Below are 17,036 nucleotides of genomic sequence, written 5' to 3'. Positions count from 1 at the left end.
ACGTTCTCATGTCAGGCATCCGCTAACCCGCAGAGACCCGGCGCAACCCTGAGGTGGGCAAGAAAAAGGTGAAGTGGAAAAGTGCGTGGTGACGTGACTTGTTGTGGCTTCCATTTCACAGCACTGGACTGACTGACTGATAATTTGGGGAGACAGTGAGTGAAAATGAACGCGGAAGTGGATAATTATGGATGAAGATGAATAGGAGGACAGCATGTCAGTCTGTCAGCAGCAAGCACAGTTCGTCGGCGATCGGAAGGGATGTTAAATGTGCATGTGACTTCCACTTGAAAAGTCAGCAGGAGAGAAAGGTTGAGTGAGGCACACTCTGTTTCTGCGAGCCGGACATATGGATGAGTTTCTTTGCTCTGGTGTTTGTGATGCGCACCAATCCGATGAAGATCAACTTTGATTAAAACTCATCTGGGTTCAGTTCGTTGGGAAGACATCCACCCACCACCACCGGCAAAAACGTGGGGTTGAAGTTTGGCGGCCCTCTTGGCTTTCTTTCCTGTTCTAGGCCGGGACTTGTCAAATAAAAGAGGTGACCAGGGTAGCCAGCCCAGACCTTACGTAAGCGGGCCACGCTGGCATTACCTCGATACTAGATTTTCTGAGTGAGGGATTTCCCCAATACAGAGCTCCATACAATATACAGTCTACACCCTCTATTGAATTAATACCTCTACTCGTGCCTGTATTCTATAATTAAGAGTTTTATATACAATAATTACCAGTTAAAGCAATCCGGGTAAATATAGTACAATAATTACCTACCGAAGTAAATAAAGTAATACAATACGGTAATATTTACCTTTATCGATTTTAAGACTATTAGTAAGGTTATCTTTAATAAATCCGAAGACTAGTATTTCTAGGAGAAAGGATTTAAAGATAAGGCTTTTAATAAGAAGCTCTAGTCTTTTATTTACCCGGATTTCAAGAAGCGAATCCCCTAGCCTACTACTCCTATTAAACCGCTAGTTACTAATTTTCAAGAACCCCTTCAGAATATTTAAATCTAGTAATAGATCTTTAATATTACGGAGGTAAATAACGGCCCCCCGGTAGTTAATACCCGGCTATCTTAAACTACCTAGTCGATTATAGTCCTAGCCCGGACTTTAATATTTATTTAAGTTTTAATTCCTCTCAATTTATCTATAAAGGTTTTATTTATTATTAAGCGCTTAAGCTTTACGTTTAAATCTAATTTCTGCGACTATAAAACGGCTTTAGCCAATTACTGCTATAAAAAGAAGTATTAGGATAAATCTATTACTAATATTAATAATATTAAAAATTAGATAAAAAAGTATATTGTTAAAAAGTTTTATTTAACCTACTTCCTAAAAACTGAAATTATTACCGGTTAGTATAATAAATTCTATATATCAATTAGCTATAACCTAATTAGAATTCGAAACGACGCCTATATTAAATATTAGGAGAAGGTCCGCCTTATTTATACCCTAAAGAATTAGATTACTTAATCTAAAGAATAGGAGGGGGTTATAACTATTAATTAATATTATAATATTAATAAATATATTAGCCTTGAGAATTAGTATTAAAACTTCCTCTATATAGTAGATAAATTCCCTAGTTCTCTATTTATTACTTAAGCTATAGTATATTACTAAATTAAAGATAATAAATTTTATACTTTTATAGATATAGCCCGGGAGTTTAAGTAAGCGGTTCTTAAAGTATTTCTATTAAATAAAGGTCGTTCCTAAATCTATAAGGGTAGTACATTTAGAATAGTAATTATATATACCGAACCTAGTAGGGACGCTTTTAATAACCCCTAGAATAATAAAAGTAAAAGGCCGGCCGGTAATTATTAAAATTATTAAAATTATAATAAATAATTAAAGAAGGCTTGTTTTACTTATAAATATATAGATTATAAACTTGAATACTACTAGTATATTATTTTAGCGAACTAAATGGAAGACTTTAGAGAAAATTAATATATATATAAGCAAATTAATAAGAATTATTAAAAAGACCCTAAATTTATAAATAAAATCCAAAAGATTTTACAAAATAATACCGTTAAGAAAATTAATAAATCCTATTAAAATAATATTAGTAGTTTTTAATTTAATAGCTAGTAGGTCGGTAATATATACTACGAAGCGAATTTCTTAATACTAAAACCCTATAAAAATAAATTAAACTACTTATTAAGGGATTTAATAATTTTTAAATTAAGTATAATAATTTATATTTTTAATAAAGTTAATCAATTTAAAGGTTTGAAACCCGTGAGAGAAGAAAATTACATTTAAGCGGGAGATAAATCTATTATAATCGAAGGATATAGTTCGGTCTATTTAATATTAAATAATAATAAAGGATCCCCTATTAGTCTTAAATTTAACGATGTTGTACTTATACCCGGAATAGTGTATAATTTAGTATTTTCAAAAAGGTTATTAGAAAAGGGACTATATTAGGATCAATTATTTAATTTAAGGTACCTTCGCTTCCGCTTAAATAATAACTATCTTTACTATCTCTTTTTAAAATTTAATTAATTTATATTAGAATATATACTCTTCGAAATATATACTAACTAGTCCTCTTTCTATATATAATCTCACCAATTTACTAGTAAAATTACTAGGAAGCTTTAAGAGGGTAATACTTTACGTTAGTACCTTCACTTTAATTACCCGGAATTAGAAACTTTAATTTAATTAATAAATAAAAAATATAAAATATACTTAAAGGGCCCCAATCTTATTTATTACAATTCCTATACGGTAACTGAAATAAAGCGCTAAGTATATAGAGAGGTTTATAATACGCCGGAAAGTTCTAATCTCTACTTCGCTATCGATTTCTTTAATTATCCCCTAATTAAAATCCCCGGTGGAGGTATAATATTAAATTTAATAGTTATTATAGATTACTAATTCAAGAAAGTATAATTGTATTATCTACCGGATTAAATAGCGGACTCGATTATTATTATACTAATATCGTTATTTAATAGTTTTAAATTTCATTTCTAAATCCGACTAGAGGTAGTCGAATATAATAATAAAATAATTATAAATAAACCTTATATTACTACCTTCTTAATAAAGCGAAGTACGGTTTTCGAGCCCTCGGTTCTATATACTTAAACATAGAACGGCGGCGCCGAACGTTTGGGGGGTATAATTAGGGAAAAGTCAGCGGTAATAAGAGAATTAATAAATTTACTATTGTTACGAGGCTAGCGCCTAGGGATATGTGTTTGCCTGGCGTGTAAGCTAGGCGTGCCCTCTAGTTGGGTATATGGGCTAATTAGCTACCGTTAGCCGTTTTAGCGCTAAATGTACTACGTACTATTAAGTATATCCCTCGGGAGCCGCACGGGCTATATTTTTAGCCTTAGTATTTCTAATACCTTTAATACCTACCATATTTTGTATATTTAGTTAATAGTTCTATACCAGCTATACTAGCATAGAACCTCCACCTCTTTATTGGTTATTTCAAACTCTTTTTAAGGCTTACCTACGTATATACTTTGTAAATCCTTTATATTATAACCGACCTTCTTTTCAATTTTTTTCTAACTCCCTAGCAGTTTTTAATATATTCGCTACCGTACCGATCTTCTCTAGCTGCCGAAGAGTACTCCAACTGCTAACCCCCTTTTTTTACCTTATTATACTACTATAGCCTTAATTCCGTAGGCTTAGAACGCTTCTGAATATTAATAGTAGTTTACTATAGTATTTAAATTCTAGTTAATAAATTGGCTACTTTAAAAGCTTCCGGAACCGAGTCCTTTAGTATTTTGAAACTAGTACTCCCGTACCTTAATAAATATACTAGCAATAAAAAAGAGCTAGATTCGTAGATTTATACGGCCGAGGCTAAACTTTATATTAACGGCTGCACTATTAATAATCTAGAGGCCTAATTCTACTACCTTTACTTTAGCCTTTTACCTACTGTCTATTAGATTCTCTTTTCCTTTATACAATCTCCAGCCAACTAAACACCAGCCGGCCTTCTCGAGAAGCTCCGGGTTAATTACGGAGAAGTTAATTAAAATAAAAAAATTAGCCTTAAGCTCTTTACCTTATAATAGAAGTTTTGAAAATCTATATCTTACTTCCTTATCCGCTTTAAAGAAGTCCTTTACCGAATTAAAGTTAATATATAGCTAAATTAGGCTATTATTAATTTATTAATATCCTCCTTAAACGACGAGTAGTTCGAGCGCCTCCGTAAACGGCCGGAAGTTCTAGACTCCTATTCGGAGCTTTATACATTTTTGAAACGTTTTAATAGTAATAACTTTCTTAGGGGGAGTAGTATAGAGCACTCTAATACCGCCGTCTATATTAATAAAAGGGAACTGATAAATATTGCTGATACCCGGGCTCGGCCTACCCCGGTAGGGAATTCTAGTAATTATAGTAGTAACAATCTAATAGAAATATAATAATAAAAATAAAAGAAGAAAGGTACTTATATAATTTACGGCTCACCCTCCTATTAGGCTAATAAGTACCCAAGTAAGAAGGTCCAAATTTAATATATTTGGATACTCGAATTAGTTAGAAGCCCGGAGGAAGATAACGAAATTAATAATAATAATAAATAATAAGTATAAATATTAGCCTAATAAAACCTAATAAATACTAGGGCTCCCTATAAATTTAGCCGAACTTTAGAAATTCCTAGCCCAGGAAGGCTATATATACCCTACTTACGCATTAATAGTAGCGAATCTTATTAAAAATATATATACTAAATACTACTATAACTATAGAAAAAGGCCGGTACTATACAAATCCGATAATAAAGTCGGCAGAGTGGTAATCTTTACAATTAAATAGAACTAAATATTATAAGGCATTTCAAAGCTTCAACAAGGAGCTTAGGGGTACCCGGCGTAGTAGCCATCACACAATTCGAGGGTATAGCTAGTATTAGTATATACGTAAAAGATAAGTATTAAGGTAATTAATAGGACTTTCTTAGGGAGATATACTTAATTAATTTTATCGTTAATTATTTATTTAATCGTTACTCTTTTATATAAACCCGGGTAGTTAAGAGTTCTTAGGAGTGCTTAGGAGTACCGGAGGTACTAGAGCGCCTATATTCTTTCTTATATATAGCATTTCTAACCATTTTTCGAAGGGAGAAGTAGGAAGTAATATTATAGGGCTGGCGCCCAGGGATATATATTTACCTAGCATATAAGTTAAGCGTACCCTCTAATTGGGTGTACGGGCTAATTAGTTGCCATTAGCCGTCTTAGCGCTAGATGTACTGCGTGCTATTAGGTGCATCCCTCGGGAGCCGCACGGGCTACATTTCTAGCCTTAGCATTTCTAATACCTTCGATACCTACCGCATTTCGTATATTTAGCTGATAGCTCTATGCCAGCCATACTAGTATAGAACCTCCTCCTCTTTGTTAGTTATTTTAAGCTCTTTTTAAGGCCTACCTACGTATATACCTCGTAGATCCCTTATAATTATAAGAATTTTAGAGAGAGATAATAATAGTAGTAATATATTTATATAACTTAATTCTACAATAGGAATTTAATTAGAAATCCCTAGAAGAGCATTTTATCACATATATAATTAATTATAACGGCGGTTAGTAAAGACTAGTACTACAATTATCCTACTGTAAAATCTATAATTATAAAACTTTTACGCTTATAATTAATATCCTACGTAGTTAAAAACGGACCTAGAAGCTTAAACAACGTACTTAAGTAAAATATTTAGTCGGCTACTAATCTAATAATATTTATTATATTGAAAACCTATATATAAATTAATTAATTATAATAAGAAATATAATCTTTAATAAAGACAAAATCTTTATAAATGAAATTAAGAAACTCTATAATACCCTTAATATCTCCCTTAAAGAGTTGGCTATATAATTGAATAATATTTATTAATTAGAATTTAATATATCCGATCCGTTATTTACTAGAAGCGCCGAAAAAGAAGATAAAGAGATTAATCCGGTCATTAAATTCCTACTTACTACTAATAGTGCTATAATTTCTAAACTAACCGAATCTATATATATATAAAAGGAGGAATAAAGAGAGGGTATTGGAGCTCTATTATTAAAATTACGGCTATAAGACAATTAGTAAAATATAATAATAAATAAAGAAGAGGAGACGGGTTATTTTATTCCCTTAGAAAATTTAGTATTATTCCTTATTAATAGTCTTAGTACGTTACACCCTCAATAGAACTAGCTAATATATAATAAATACCTCTATTAAATTAAATCCTTTTTAATTACTTTAAATAAAATAAACGTTAAATTATACAATAGATAGCCTATCGATATGGAAACCTTTAACCGATTAAAACGTATAGCTATTAATAAAAAGGAGGAAGGAGAGAAGTTCTCTAACGATTTAAAATTAATTAGAAATATTATATAAATTATTATAATAACTTTAATACTTTAACTAATTTCTACTAACGAGAATTCCCTCTTCCTCCTCAGGTTTATAGAAATTTTAATTATTATCCGTTTAGTAATCTTTTCTATAAAACTAAGTAAAGATATATAAAGAATTATAAAGAGAAGAAATTCTAGGCGTAAATTGATAAGAACGAGTAGCCTACTAATTTAATTATTAAATTACTTAGCTCAATAGAAATGTATATATACAAATTCAATATAGAAGGGTATTACTTTAAATATAAAGCTCGTTTAGTAATTTAAAAAAATCAACAATTACGTAATAACGTACGAAAAACGTACGCTGCTACCCTCGCAATCCGATCCTTTAGGATTATAATAGTAATCGATACTTATTTCAATTTCGAACTCAAATAGTACAATACGGTTAATACCTTTATTAATATAGTACTAAACGAAATTATCTATATAAAGCTACCGCGCATTTAGGAATATAAGGGTAAAGTATTAAAACTACTATATATTCTATATAAGTTATAATATTCTCTACTATTTTAATAAAAAGAATTTACTAAAACTCTTATAGAAACTAACCTTACTCCTATCCCTATAGAATTATATATATTAATTAAAGAGAATATAATTGTTTTCTTCTACTTTAATAATATTATTTTCGCTTATAAACTAAAATACTCGCAATTAGTAGAGGGAATAATTATTACTCTTAAATAATACTATTAATTAACCAACAATTAAAATATTTAATAATTTTTAAGTATCGAGGTTATTCGAGACCGCCTATACCGTTTATTCTAACTATCCTAGCAAAAGTATATCTTCAAAATAATTAAAGGAATTAAATAGAGAAAAAACCCCTTAATACCCCTATAATAATTAAAAAATTTATTTCTTAACCTTAATCCTCTATATAGTATGTAATTAAATTATATTAATAAATAATCAGTATAGTCTTATACTTTACTATAATTACTAGACCCAATATTACTTTTATATTATCCTAATTAATTCGCTTCCTAACTAACCCCGGACCAGTTTATTACTTGGTAGTCAAGCGAATAAAGGTATACCTTTATAGTACTAATTATTATACCCTCCAATTAAAAGAAGGTAATAAATTTAAAATTTATATTAATATATCCTTTATTAATAATACTAACGACCGAAGAAGCTTATAAGGATTTACAATATAATTATTTAGTAGTATAATCGATTAGTATATTAATAAATAAAATATAGTTATTATTTTAATAACCGAAGTAGAATTATTATTCTTCGCTTAAGAAATAAAGAAAGGTATATAGGCTAAAAGGCTCTTTAATTCCCTTACCTTTCAATTTAGGATTGAAGTTATTCCCCTCGATTATAATAATAAATAGACGATACACTTTATTACTAAAGAGAATTCTAAACTCTAAACTAAGTTTAAATATATTAATATTTACAATTATTAATTTAAAGAAGGCTAATAATACAACCTTATTAATATATACTACATATCTACCGGTAAAATAATTACCGATAGATTTACTAAAGCGTTCGATGCGCGTAAGTATTAAGAGTTTATAAAGTAATTTAATATAATAAATATTAAAAAGAAATAAAGAGAGAGAAGGGAATTAGTAATAATAGAAGCAAGCTATTTAATTGTAATCGACGAAGAGGGTTAGCTAAAGAGAGCGATTAAGGGATAAAAATCTAAGAGAGTATTATTATAAGTATAAATAGCCTTCCTATATTATACGGTTGAGATAACCTCTAAAAATTGAGAGGTACTAATATAGTAATTCAATTATATAAGGAGAAAAAAGGAAAAAAGCAAAAAGATTAGTCCCAGTAAAATTTGAACCTACGACCTTTGGGTATATTATCTAGAGGTAATCCGTTAATTATACTTTTAAATATATTTAAGAGATAGTAGACGGATAGTTAAAAATAATATTCCAACGCTCTAACTACTAAACTATGGAACTTAGTAGTTTAATTATTAAAAAGGGTACTATTAACCTTCCTTATTAATAGAAAAGGGAATAAACAATACCTTTAAAGGTAATTATTAGAAAAGGAATAGGAAGGGTGTAGAATCTATAAATAATTTTAAAGACAACAGCCTCTTTAAATTCTAACTCAATTGGGGAGGTGTATTAGATAAAAGAGGTAACTAGGGTAGCTAGCCTAAACCTTACGTAAGCGGGCCACACTAGCATTACCTCGATACTAGATTTTCTATATAAGGGATTTCCCCAATACAGAGCTCTATACAATACACAGTCTGCACCCTCTACTGAATCAATACCCCTGCTCGTGCCCGTATTCTACAGGACTCAAGCTCACTGGGCCTGAATTGGGGAGAGAGTTTCTTGGCAATCGTCAATGCCACTGCCGTCGGCTACTTTGAGCCTCGGCTCGAGGGGTAAATGGGGTCAGCCAGTGGGTCACTCGGGCAAGCGCATCCACTTTTTTTTGTTCATTGTACAGTACCTCTGTCGCCTACGTAGTGACGGTAGTCTACGGCGTATGCTCGGCCTCTCATATCATCTCAGCGGCCTATGTAGATAGCGACGGAATGTGTAACTGCCCCACGTTTTTTGTTCCTCCCAATCCAATCCCAGTTCAACGGGCAGTTGGAGAAACTAGAGAGACGGGAGATGGGGGAATGGGGAGAGAAGAACGTGCGGGCGGAAAGATCCCCGCGAAGCGGGTACACACTACACAGACGGGTACATCCCTAGGGAGATAGGATGGAATGAGAACAGACAGGTACCACGACTGCGGAATCAAGCACAGCAAGCATCACGGACCACTATCATGGGATCTGATCTGAAGAAACAGATGGGACATGGTCGACGACATGGTGAGCGGAGGATACCGTAGCCTGACACTGGCTCTCAGTTGGGGTAGGATTGGTGAGATCTACTATGTATCTCTTTCAGTTTTGGAGACAAAGCCTCGGCCTGCAGAGATATACATGCCCTCAAGGTACCCTACAATAAGTCCGGCCAAGGTTTCATGTCGGTGGTGGTTTGTCTCCCGTGCCCCGGTCCCCCCCCCCGTCTTGCCCGTCTCCATCGACAACCATCCCCCCATGGGCCACCTCCGCGAGTAAACAATATCCACGAGACAAGCCCAAAAGTGTCCACTTGTTCCGACTTCCGAGCTACCGAGTTGTAGTCGGCAGCACCCCTCAAGGTGTACATCAAACCCACCGCCTCCACGTCTGCCTCATAACTTGCCTCGCCTCCCGCGTCTGCCTCACTGCCCTGCTTTCTCTTTTTATTCTTTTTCCCTTTTCCGCCTCCCGTTCCCGTCTTCACTACTTGCTATTCTTCTTCCTCTTCTTCTTCTTAGCTCCACCATTGTCCGTGGTTATCGAGTAATGTTGGCTTCCATTGTGCGATCTGAGGCTCGGTCTACTACGCTTAGACACCTCTTTAGACAACCAACCTCCGCTGCTATTACCCCTCTTGTAAGTCATGGATGGTTTCCCTTCCTTGCTGCGCGCACGCGACTGACTGACGACCTTTCTCTCCTTCAGAGAATCTCCGCCATGGCGCAAACAAGGAAGAACAGCTCCCTCCCCGCCGGCTATGTCGAGGACAAGTCCAAAGGCCCCATGCTCCGCTTCCAGGAGTCTCTCCCCCGTCTTCCCGTCCCTACCCTCGAGGAGACGGCTGCCCGCTACTACCAGTCTTTGAAGCCCCTTCTCAGTCCCCAGGAGCTCGAGAACAGTAAGAAGGCCATTGACGCCTTCATTGCCCCCAATGGCCCTGGTCGCAAGCTCCAGGAGAAGCTCGTAGCCCGTCGCGAAGACCCCAAGCACAAGAACTGGCTCTACGAGTGGTGGAATGATGCGGCCTACCTCTCCTACCGCGACCCCGTTGTCCCCTACGTCAGCTACTTCTACTCTCACCGCGATGACCGCCGCCGCCGCGACCCTGCCAAGCGCGCTGCTGCCATCACCACTGCTGCTCTCGAGTTTAAGAAGATGGTCGACCAGGGCACTCTCGAGCCCGAGTACATGAAGAAGCTCCCCATCTGCATGGACTCCTACAAGTGGATGTTCAACGCCAGCCGCGTTGCTGCCAAGCCCGCCGATTACCCCGTCAAGTTCAGCGCCGACGAGCACAAGTACATCCTCGCCATCCGCAAGAACCAGTTCTACAAGATCTACCATGAGGTTGGTGGCAAGCAGCTCAACACCGCTGAGCTCGAGCAGGCCTTCAAGCGCGTCTACGAGCTCGCCGCCTCGCGCGCCCCCGCTGTCGGTGCTCTCACCTCCGAAAACCGCGACGTCTGGACCGACGCCCGCGCTACTCTCCTCTCCGCCGACCCCAAGAACGCCAAGGCTCTCGAGGCCATTGAGGCTTCTTCCTTCGTCGTCTGCCTTGACGATGCCGCCCCCGTCACCCTCGAGGAGCGCGCCCACCAGTACTGGCACGGTGACGGCCAGAACCGCTGGTACGACAAGCCTCTCCAGTTCATCGTCAACGACAACGGCACCTCGGGTTTCATGGGCGAGCACAGCATGATGGACGGCACGCCCACTCACCGCCTCAACGACTTCGTCAACGACGTCATCTTCAACAACAAGCTCGACTTCTCTGACCCTTCGGTGCGCTCCAACCTGCCCGAGCCCGAAGCCGTCAAGTTCAACGTCACCAAAGAGGTCCAGGCCGAGATCGACCGGGCCATTACTGACTTCAACAACGTCATCGGCCAGCACCAGCTCGCGGTGCAGGCCTTCCAGGGCTACGGCAAGGGCTTGATCAAGAAGTTCAAGTGCTCCCCCGACGCCTACGTGCAGATGATCATCCAGCTGGCCTACTACAAGATGTACGGCAAGAACCGTCCGACCTACGAGTCGGCCGCCACCCGCCGCTTCCAGCAGGGTCGCACCGAGACGTGCCGCTCCGTCAGCGAGGCCAGCGTGGCCTTTTGCAAGGCCGCCAACGACGCGAGCGTCGACGACAAGACCAAGGTCGAGCTCTTCCGCAAGGCCATTGACTCCCACCTCGAGTACATCTCGGCCGCCTCGGACGGCAAGGGCGTCGACCGCCACCTGTTTGGCCTCAAGCGCCTGCTCGAGCCCAATCAGGAGGTTCCCGCTCTGTACCAGGACCCCGCCTACGGCTACTCGAGTTCGTGGTATTTGTCTACTTCTCAGCTGAGCTCCGAGTTCTTCAACGGATACGGATGGAGCCAGGTTATCGACCAGGGATTCGGTATTGCTTATATGATCAACGAGAACAGGTTAGTTGCTCCACCCCTTCCATTTCCCGCATACATGACATCAGATGAAAATGCTAACATGTGACACTTTCACAGCCTCAACTTCAACATCGTCTCCAAGGGCCTCGGCTCCGACAGGATGAGCTACTACCTCAACGAGGCCGCCAACGACCTCCGCGATCTCCTTATCCCCACTCTGGAGGCTCCCAAGTCCAAGCTCTAAGCTATAAGCTGTAGGCTTTGGGCTAGGGCATGGGAAGTTGAGAAACGTGAAAAGAAGAGGAAGGAAAGGAAATGAAAGGCATGACATGAGTTTTGGATAAGGAAAAAGATACATAGAATCCGGAAGGCGGATACAAGGGAAGAAGAAGCAGAAGAACAAGGAAGAACAGTAGCATGCATGTTGTACCAGTCCATTTTAGCTATATATCATGATGTCTCTTTTTTTTTTTTGTCCTTTTTTTTTTCCTGTTTTCTTTTGTTTGTTTCAACTTCATATATACCATCTGTTTCTGCATCTGGTTCAGGTAGTTTTCCCTGACGGGGAGGAGGGTCAATATTAAGTGGCATATATATCTGAACAAAATTTGCATCAAGCCCCCGTATTCACCATATCTTGTGAAGCCGTACAATATGTCGATACACCGTGATAATGTTGTTGAAGACTCTTTCGCTGCGGATATTGTCCACCTTCTTAGGATGTGTTCACACAAAGACTTTGCGAACCATTCACTAAGCTGGCTGTCAGGTCCTACTCACTTTAAGTAGGTGCTTATATCCGCTTTTAGGACTACCTCCTTAGATGTTGTACAAGAGAAAGGGGTTGTCAATAGATTCTTTCTAACCTCTTGCTACTAACCAATAACCAATGAAACCACCGCCTGCCGCTCAGCTCAACTTCTTTCCTCCCCATCCCTATAACCTTCCTTATACGTTCTCCAACTCCTCATTTCGCTCTTGAGCTTCAGCGTACCTACAATATCCTTTCATCCAATCCTTACCTATACACGAATCAGATGTATCCTCTCACTTCCAAGCACTCAACCCAGCCCAAGGATCACCCCCTCCCCCTCCCTGCTGCTGATACAGCTGCTGTTGCGGCGGCGGCTGTCCCCAACCCCCTTGCTGCCCCTGTGGCCCCTGCTGCCCCGACCCCGGCCTTCCAATATTCGGATTACCCATGGCACCAGCATAATACTCGTTCCCGCCGTAATGCACTGTTTGCTGCGGACCCAGCGGCGGGGGTCCCGGAGGCGGCGGAGGTGGGACGAAGCCTGGAGGGACGTAGCCTCCTGGCTGCGATTGCTGCGATTGTCCACCCTGAGGATTCAGTGCCGAAGGGTTACCGTACGTCGTCAAGCTATAAGGGCGGGATTGGGCGAAGGAGGTTTGCGTCGGTGGCGGAGAGGCGGGGTGGCGGCCGGGGCCGATGTTAAAGCTTGTTTGGTTCGGAGGTGGGGAGGCGGGGCCGGGGATGCGGCCAAGGGAGCTGGGGTTGTACTGTTGATAGGGGGTCTGTTGCTGGCCCCCGGGGTTGTGGGGAACTTGTGTGGCTGGCGGCGAGGCGGGATACTGGGTAGAAAAGTTGGACTTTTGGTAGGCTGACAGTGGCGTGTTGGAGACAGCTGCTGGAGCGAATGATAAGGGAGCGGGCGTAGGTCGGCCTCCTGATCCCGATGAAGGCTTGGGGGAGGTCGGTGATGGGTCCATCGACATGCGCTCCATGAGATTCTTCAACCGCTCTTGTTCCAGCGCGGCGTGGGAGCTCTTGTTGGCAGCCCGGTCCTGCTCGATCTGGTTGAGAAGCTGGGCACCCTCTGCTCTACGGTTATTGACGAACGCCTCGACGTTCTTCTCCAGGCTCTCGGCCTCCTGTCGCATATCCTTATACCAGTTCTTGGCACTCTGCAGACCCGCCTCAAGGTCCAAGAACTCTTGGTAGGCACGCTTGTACTTGTTGATAACGGAGGTACGCGATCGTTGCACCGACTCGTATCGGCTTTGGTCGGCACGCACTCGCTTGTCCTGAAGGAGATTGTTGAATGTTACTGTAAGCTCCCTCATGAGAGCAGCCTGCTTGTGTGAAGCTTGCACGAGGCGGTTCTGATGAGGCCTGAACTTCTCCAGTTCCTGTTGGAAGAGTTGCTGCTCATAGTTTGCAATCGACTTCTTGTTGAGAATAAGAATTTGGGAAATATCATCACTGTGCGCCTGTTGTTTTGTCAGCTCTTGATGAACTACACACGACTCTTCATCGTGATCAACATACCTTTTGCTTCAGATCCTGTAGTACCTGCAGACGCTCCTTCTTCACCAAGCTGAGCTTCTTCAGAATATCTTCCACCTTTTGGATCTGCTCAACCACACTCGGGCCACCGTCATCAAAATCGGCCTCCAAAAGGTTAGGTTCCACGGTGGCGGGGCTATTCGGGTTTGACTTTCGCGACTTCCTGACTGCTCTCTGGAACAACTCATCGATCTCTCCATGCTGCGCGGCCTGGCGCATCTCGTCCAACTCGTTTTCGTTGGCTCTAAGCTTTGTCGCGAGCTGCCCATCACTCTTCGCTGCCACTTCCAAGGCCTCCCTATACCTCCTAATGTCCGTTCTGAGCGTAGTGGTCAACCGCGAACTCGGCTGCTGGGTCCATTCCGCATCGTACTTGGAACGCATCTTCTCACACACGCTTTCCTCCATATCCAACTGCCTGCTACTCTTATCCAGTATTGTTGAAATGGCCTGCTTTTCGGTATGAAGATATTCGAAAATCCTGTGAGGGTTTTCGTGATCCGCGACATCCACACACCATGTCCTAAAGTCTTCGTCAGGAAGGATATCCTGATCGAACCCTCCCTTCAAAACCTGAAGAGCGCCCGGAAGCCTGAGATAGTCCAGGCTAGCCGCCATCTCGCTGTTTGCGGTTTCCACTCTTTCCGTCTCTGCTCTCACCAGCTTGGCCTTCTCTTCATCGTACAAGCTAGCCGATTCGGTAACCGCAAGAGGCACAATTTTCGCGAATAGATCGGGGCCGGTAATCCGTTGAATATCCTGACCGGCATATAGCTCGCTAACGGGTATCGGTTTTGCAGCCGGCAGCTTGGGGACCGGTGCAACGCTGGCCTCGGCAGGTACGGGTTGATGGTAGATCATGTCATTTTCCTTGTTGAGTTCCTCCAATTTTTCCTTGACAGTTGCGAGGTGTCTTTTGGTCGCATCTGCCAGGATGTGGCCACAGTCGGAGGTCAAATTCGAGTTTGGGGGCACTGAGGTAGGAAAACTGTGTGCCATCTTGTTTGCTTCTTTGGCAAGACCCTGTGCAATTTCAAGACGCGCAATGGCCACGCCATAAGAGTTTGCATCCTCATCAGCGAGGGCTTGGTAGTACTGGGCGAGTGAGTTCATGAAGTTAAGCTTGATCTATTATTCTGTGTCAGTTTTGCCCCAGATTTCCCATCCATCCTGATCAGGACCCCACGCCAACACAACTTACCTGAACCACAGACAGCCAAACTTTCTCGAAAATGGCCTTGGTGACATTTTCTTGAACGCCCTCAACAGCCTGGGCGTAGAGAGCGGCTGCTTGGCTAGACAACTTGGCGAGCAGACCATTCTTTTTTTGATCAGCAATCTGCTTCTCAAGGAAGACCTCTTGCGCCTGGGCCAACATGATGCTGATCAGCGTCTTGACCGTTTCCCTGCTCAGATCGGACGAGGGCGCGTGGAGGAAGTTCTCGTTGATGTAGGTGAACATGCCGGCCGAGGCCTGGAACGAGTGGTATGCCGTCTTGAGTCCCGCCTCCTCGGTTCGCAATTGGTGTGCCGCATGGCAGGATAGAACGGCGGAAATGTTGAAGATGATGGAGGCCTTCTCAAAAGCCAGCGAATATTGCGCTGTGGGCTTGTGAGTAAAAGCGTCGAACCTACAGAACCAGCAGATGGTTAGCAACCGATGTGGGCCCCGAACACATGGTTTAGCCGCGCTGGAAGGGACAATACCATGTAAAGGAAATCTTGATGTTCTTCTCGTCCACCGGAAATCTCAAATCCAAAAGTTCGAGCTGGCCGTAGTAGCGATAGAGCAGGTCCCTTCCCGACGTGCTGTCCTTCCCGGCGCCTCGCATATCCTGGCGTAACCGGTTGAGGGTCGCACATTCTTCGGCATAGCGCTCCGGATCATCGCCGTACGTATTTCGAATGTAGTTCTTGAGGGGAGCAACCCAGTCAATCTCGCTTGTGGCCTTGAGGGGCACCGAGATCATGGGCGCCTGCACCATGTTGGGCGATTATGAGCGGGCGGTTGGAATTCAGCGTCTCGGTTCGGTAAACGACTCGATGGAGTTCGGAATGCGGGGACAAGACAAGACGAAAGTCCCGGTTCTGGCGGCTTGTAATCCAAGTTCTTGTGGGTTTTCCGTGTTGTCTTCCGCGTGACGACTGCAGCTTTCCTAAGCCTACTTTGCCGATGTTATATGGTAGACTGGGGGAAAAGGCGGAATTGGTGGTTGACGAGTTGTGAGAGGGAGGAGAGTTGCGTGTTCGTGTAAGCTTTGGGTAACAAGCCAGCTTGTGTCGTCAGAGCTCGCGTGCGGCAGAGGGGTACCTGGTACTTTGCCAACGGCGGTTGCCCTGCTGTGAATTCTGCTGTGGTGATGAGCGTTGGTGGCCGCCTGGCCGTGCTGGAGTGGACCGTAAAGTCGAGAACCACGTTGTGGACTTTTTACTTTTTTGGGGGTTGGGGAGGGGGAGATCCGGGGAACTGGTGAGGTGCAGCAGGCACAAGGCGAACTACCTACCTCTCTCTACCTTACCTTATGGTTGCTTGGTCACTACCTAGAGGTACCTTGGCGACGCTTGACGATTGACAAGACACGAAGCTGAGGTGCTGTTGCTTGGTAATATTTAAACCAATACTTGTTATTTATGGCCAACCTTTGCAAAAGTTGTCTCGGTCTCGCTCATCGTATAAGCGAAAGGGCGGCACCTCCAGGCCCCGTCATATGTTATATGTGCACAGCTTGACAGGTCATCGATAGGCGGCGGGCAGCAATGGGCGTGATGGGGCAGGCGGCAGCTGCCGGGGAAGGAGCCACCCAACTACGGAGACAGTCCCGTATAGCTTCATCCCCTGTCACCGGCCGGGCTCTCTCCAGCTGTGATTCAGACCTACAAGATTCCTCTGATATTCAAAATGGAGTTCAACGTGAAAGCCGCAAGCACTTAGCTTGAAATCGAAGACACCCAGTGAGGTTTGCTGGACCAGAATATCCAAGCGGAAACTAATCGAGCGAAGAAGAGGCAAACCAAGAGATGGATTCCATCCGCTCTCTCCAAGTTAGCCGCCGGCTGCAGATCGCTTCAGGC

General features: G+C 41.9%; 2 protein-coding genes across 2 annotated transcripts; one reads left to right on the top strand and one right to left on the bottom strand.

Annotated features, from left to right (window-relative positions):
- Positions 1 to 8,865: 8,865 nt before the first annotated feature.
- On the top strand, positions 8,866 to 12,132 carry NEUTE1DRAFT_145504 (uncharacterized protein; the record flags this gene model as incomplete). The annotated part of the gene is made up of 4 exons (XM_009851428.1): positions 8,866 to 8,870; positions 9,884 to 9,914; positions 9,984 to 11,698; positions 11,774 to 12,132. 4 exons carry the CDS (start codon positions 8,866 to 8,868, stop codon positions 11,898 to 11,900), a joined length of 1,878 nt encoding a protein of 625 aa, XP_009849730.1.
- Positions 12,133 to 12,459: 327 nt separating this feature from the next.
- Positions 12,460 to 15,949, bottom strand: NEUTE1DRAFT_60990 (uncharacterized protein; the record flags this gene model as incomplete). The annotated part of the gene is made up of 4 exons (XM_009851427.1): positions 12,460 to 13,888; positions 13,947 to 15,092; positions 15,166 to 15,595; positions 15,672 to 15,949. The coding sequence occupies 4 exons, from the start codon at positions 15,947 to 15,949 to the stop codon at positions 12,704 to 12,706; spliced, it is 3,039 nt and encodes a 1,012-aa protein (XP_009849729.1).
- Between the last annotated feature and the right edge of the window lie 1,087 nt (positions 15,950 to 17,036).

Source organism: Neurospora tetrasperma (assembly GCF_000213175.1).
Source record: "Neurospora tetrasperma FGSC 2508 unplaced genomic scaffold NEUTE1scaffold_2, whole genome shotgun sequence".
In the NCBI taxonomy this organism is placed as follows: Eukaryota; Fungi; Ascomycota; class Sordariomycetes; order Sordariales; family Sordariaceae; genus Neurospora; species Neurospora tetrasperma.
This window is presented reverse-complemented; position numbering and strand designations above follow the sequence as displayed.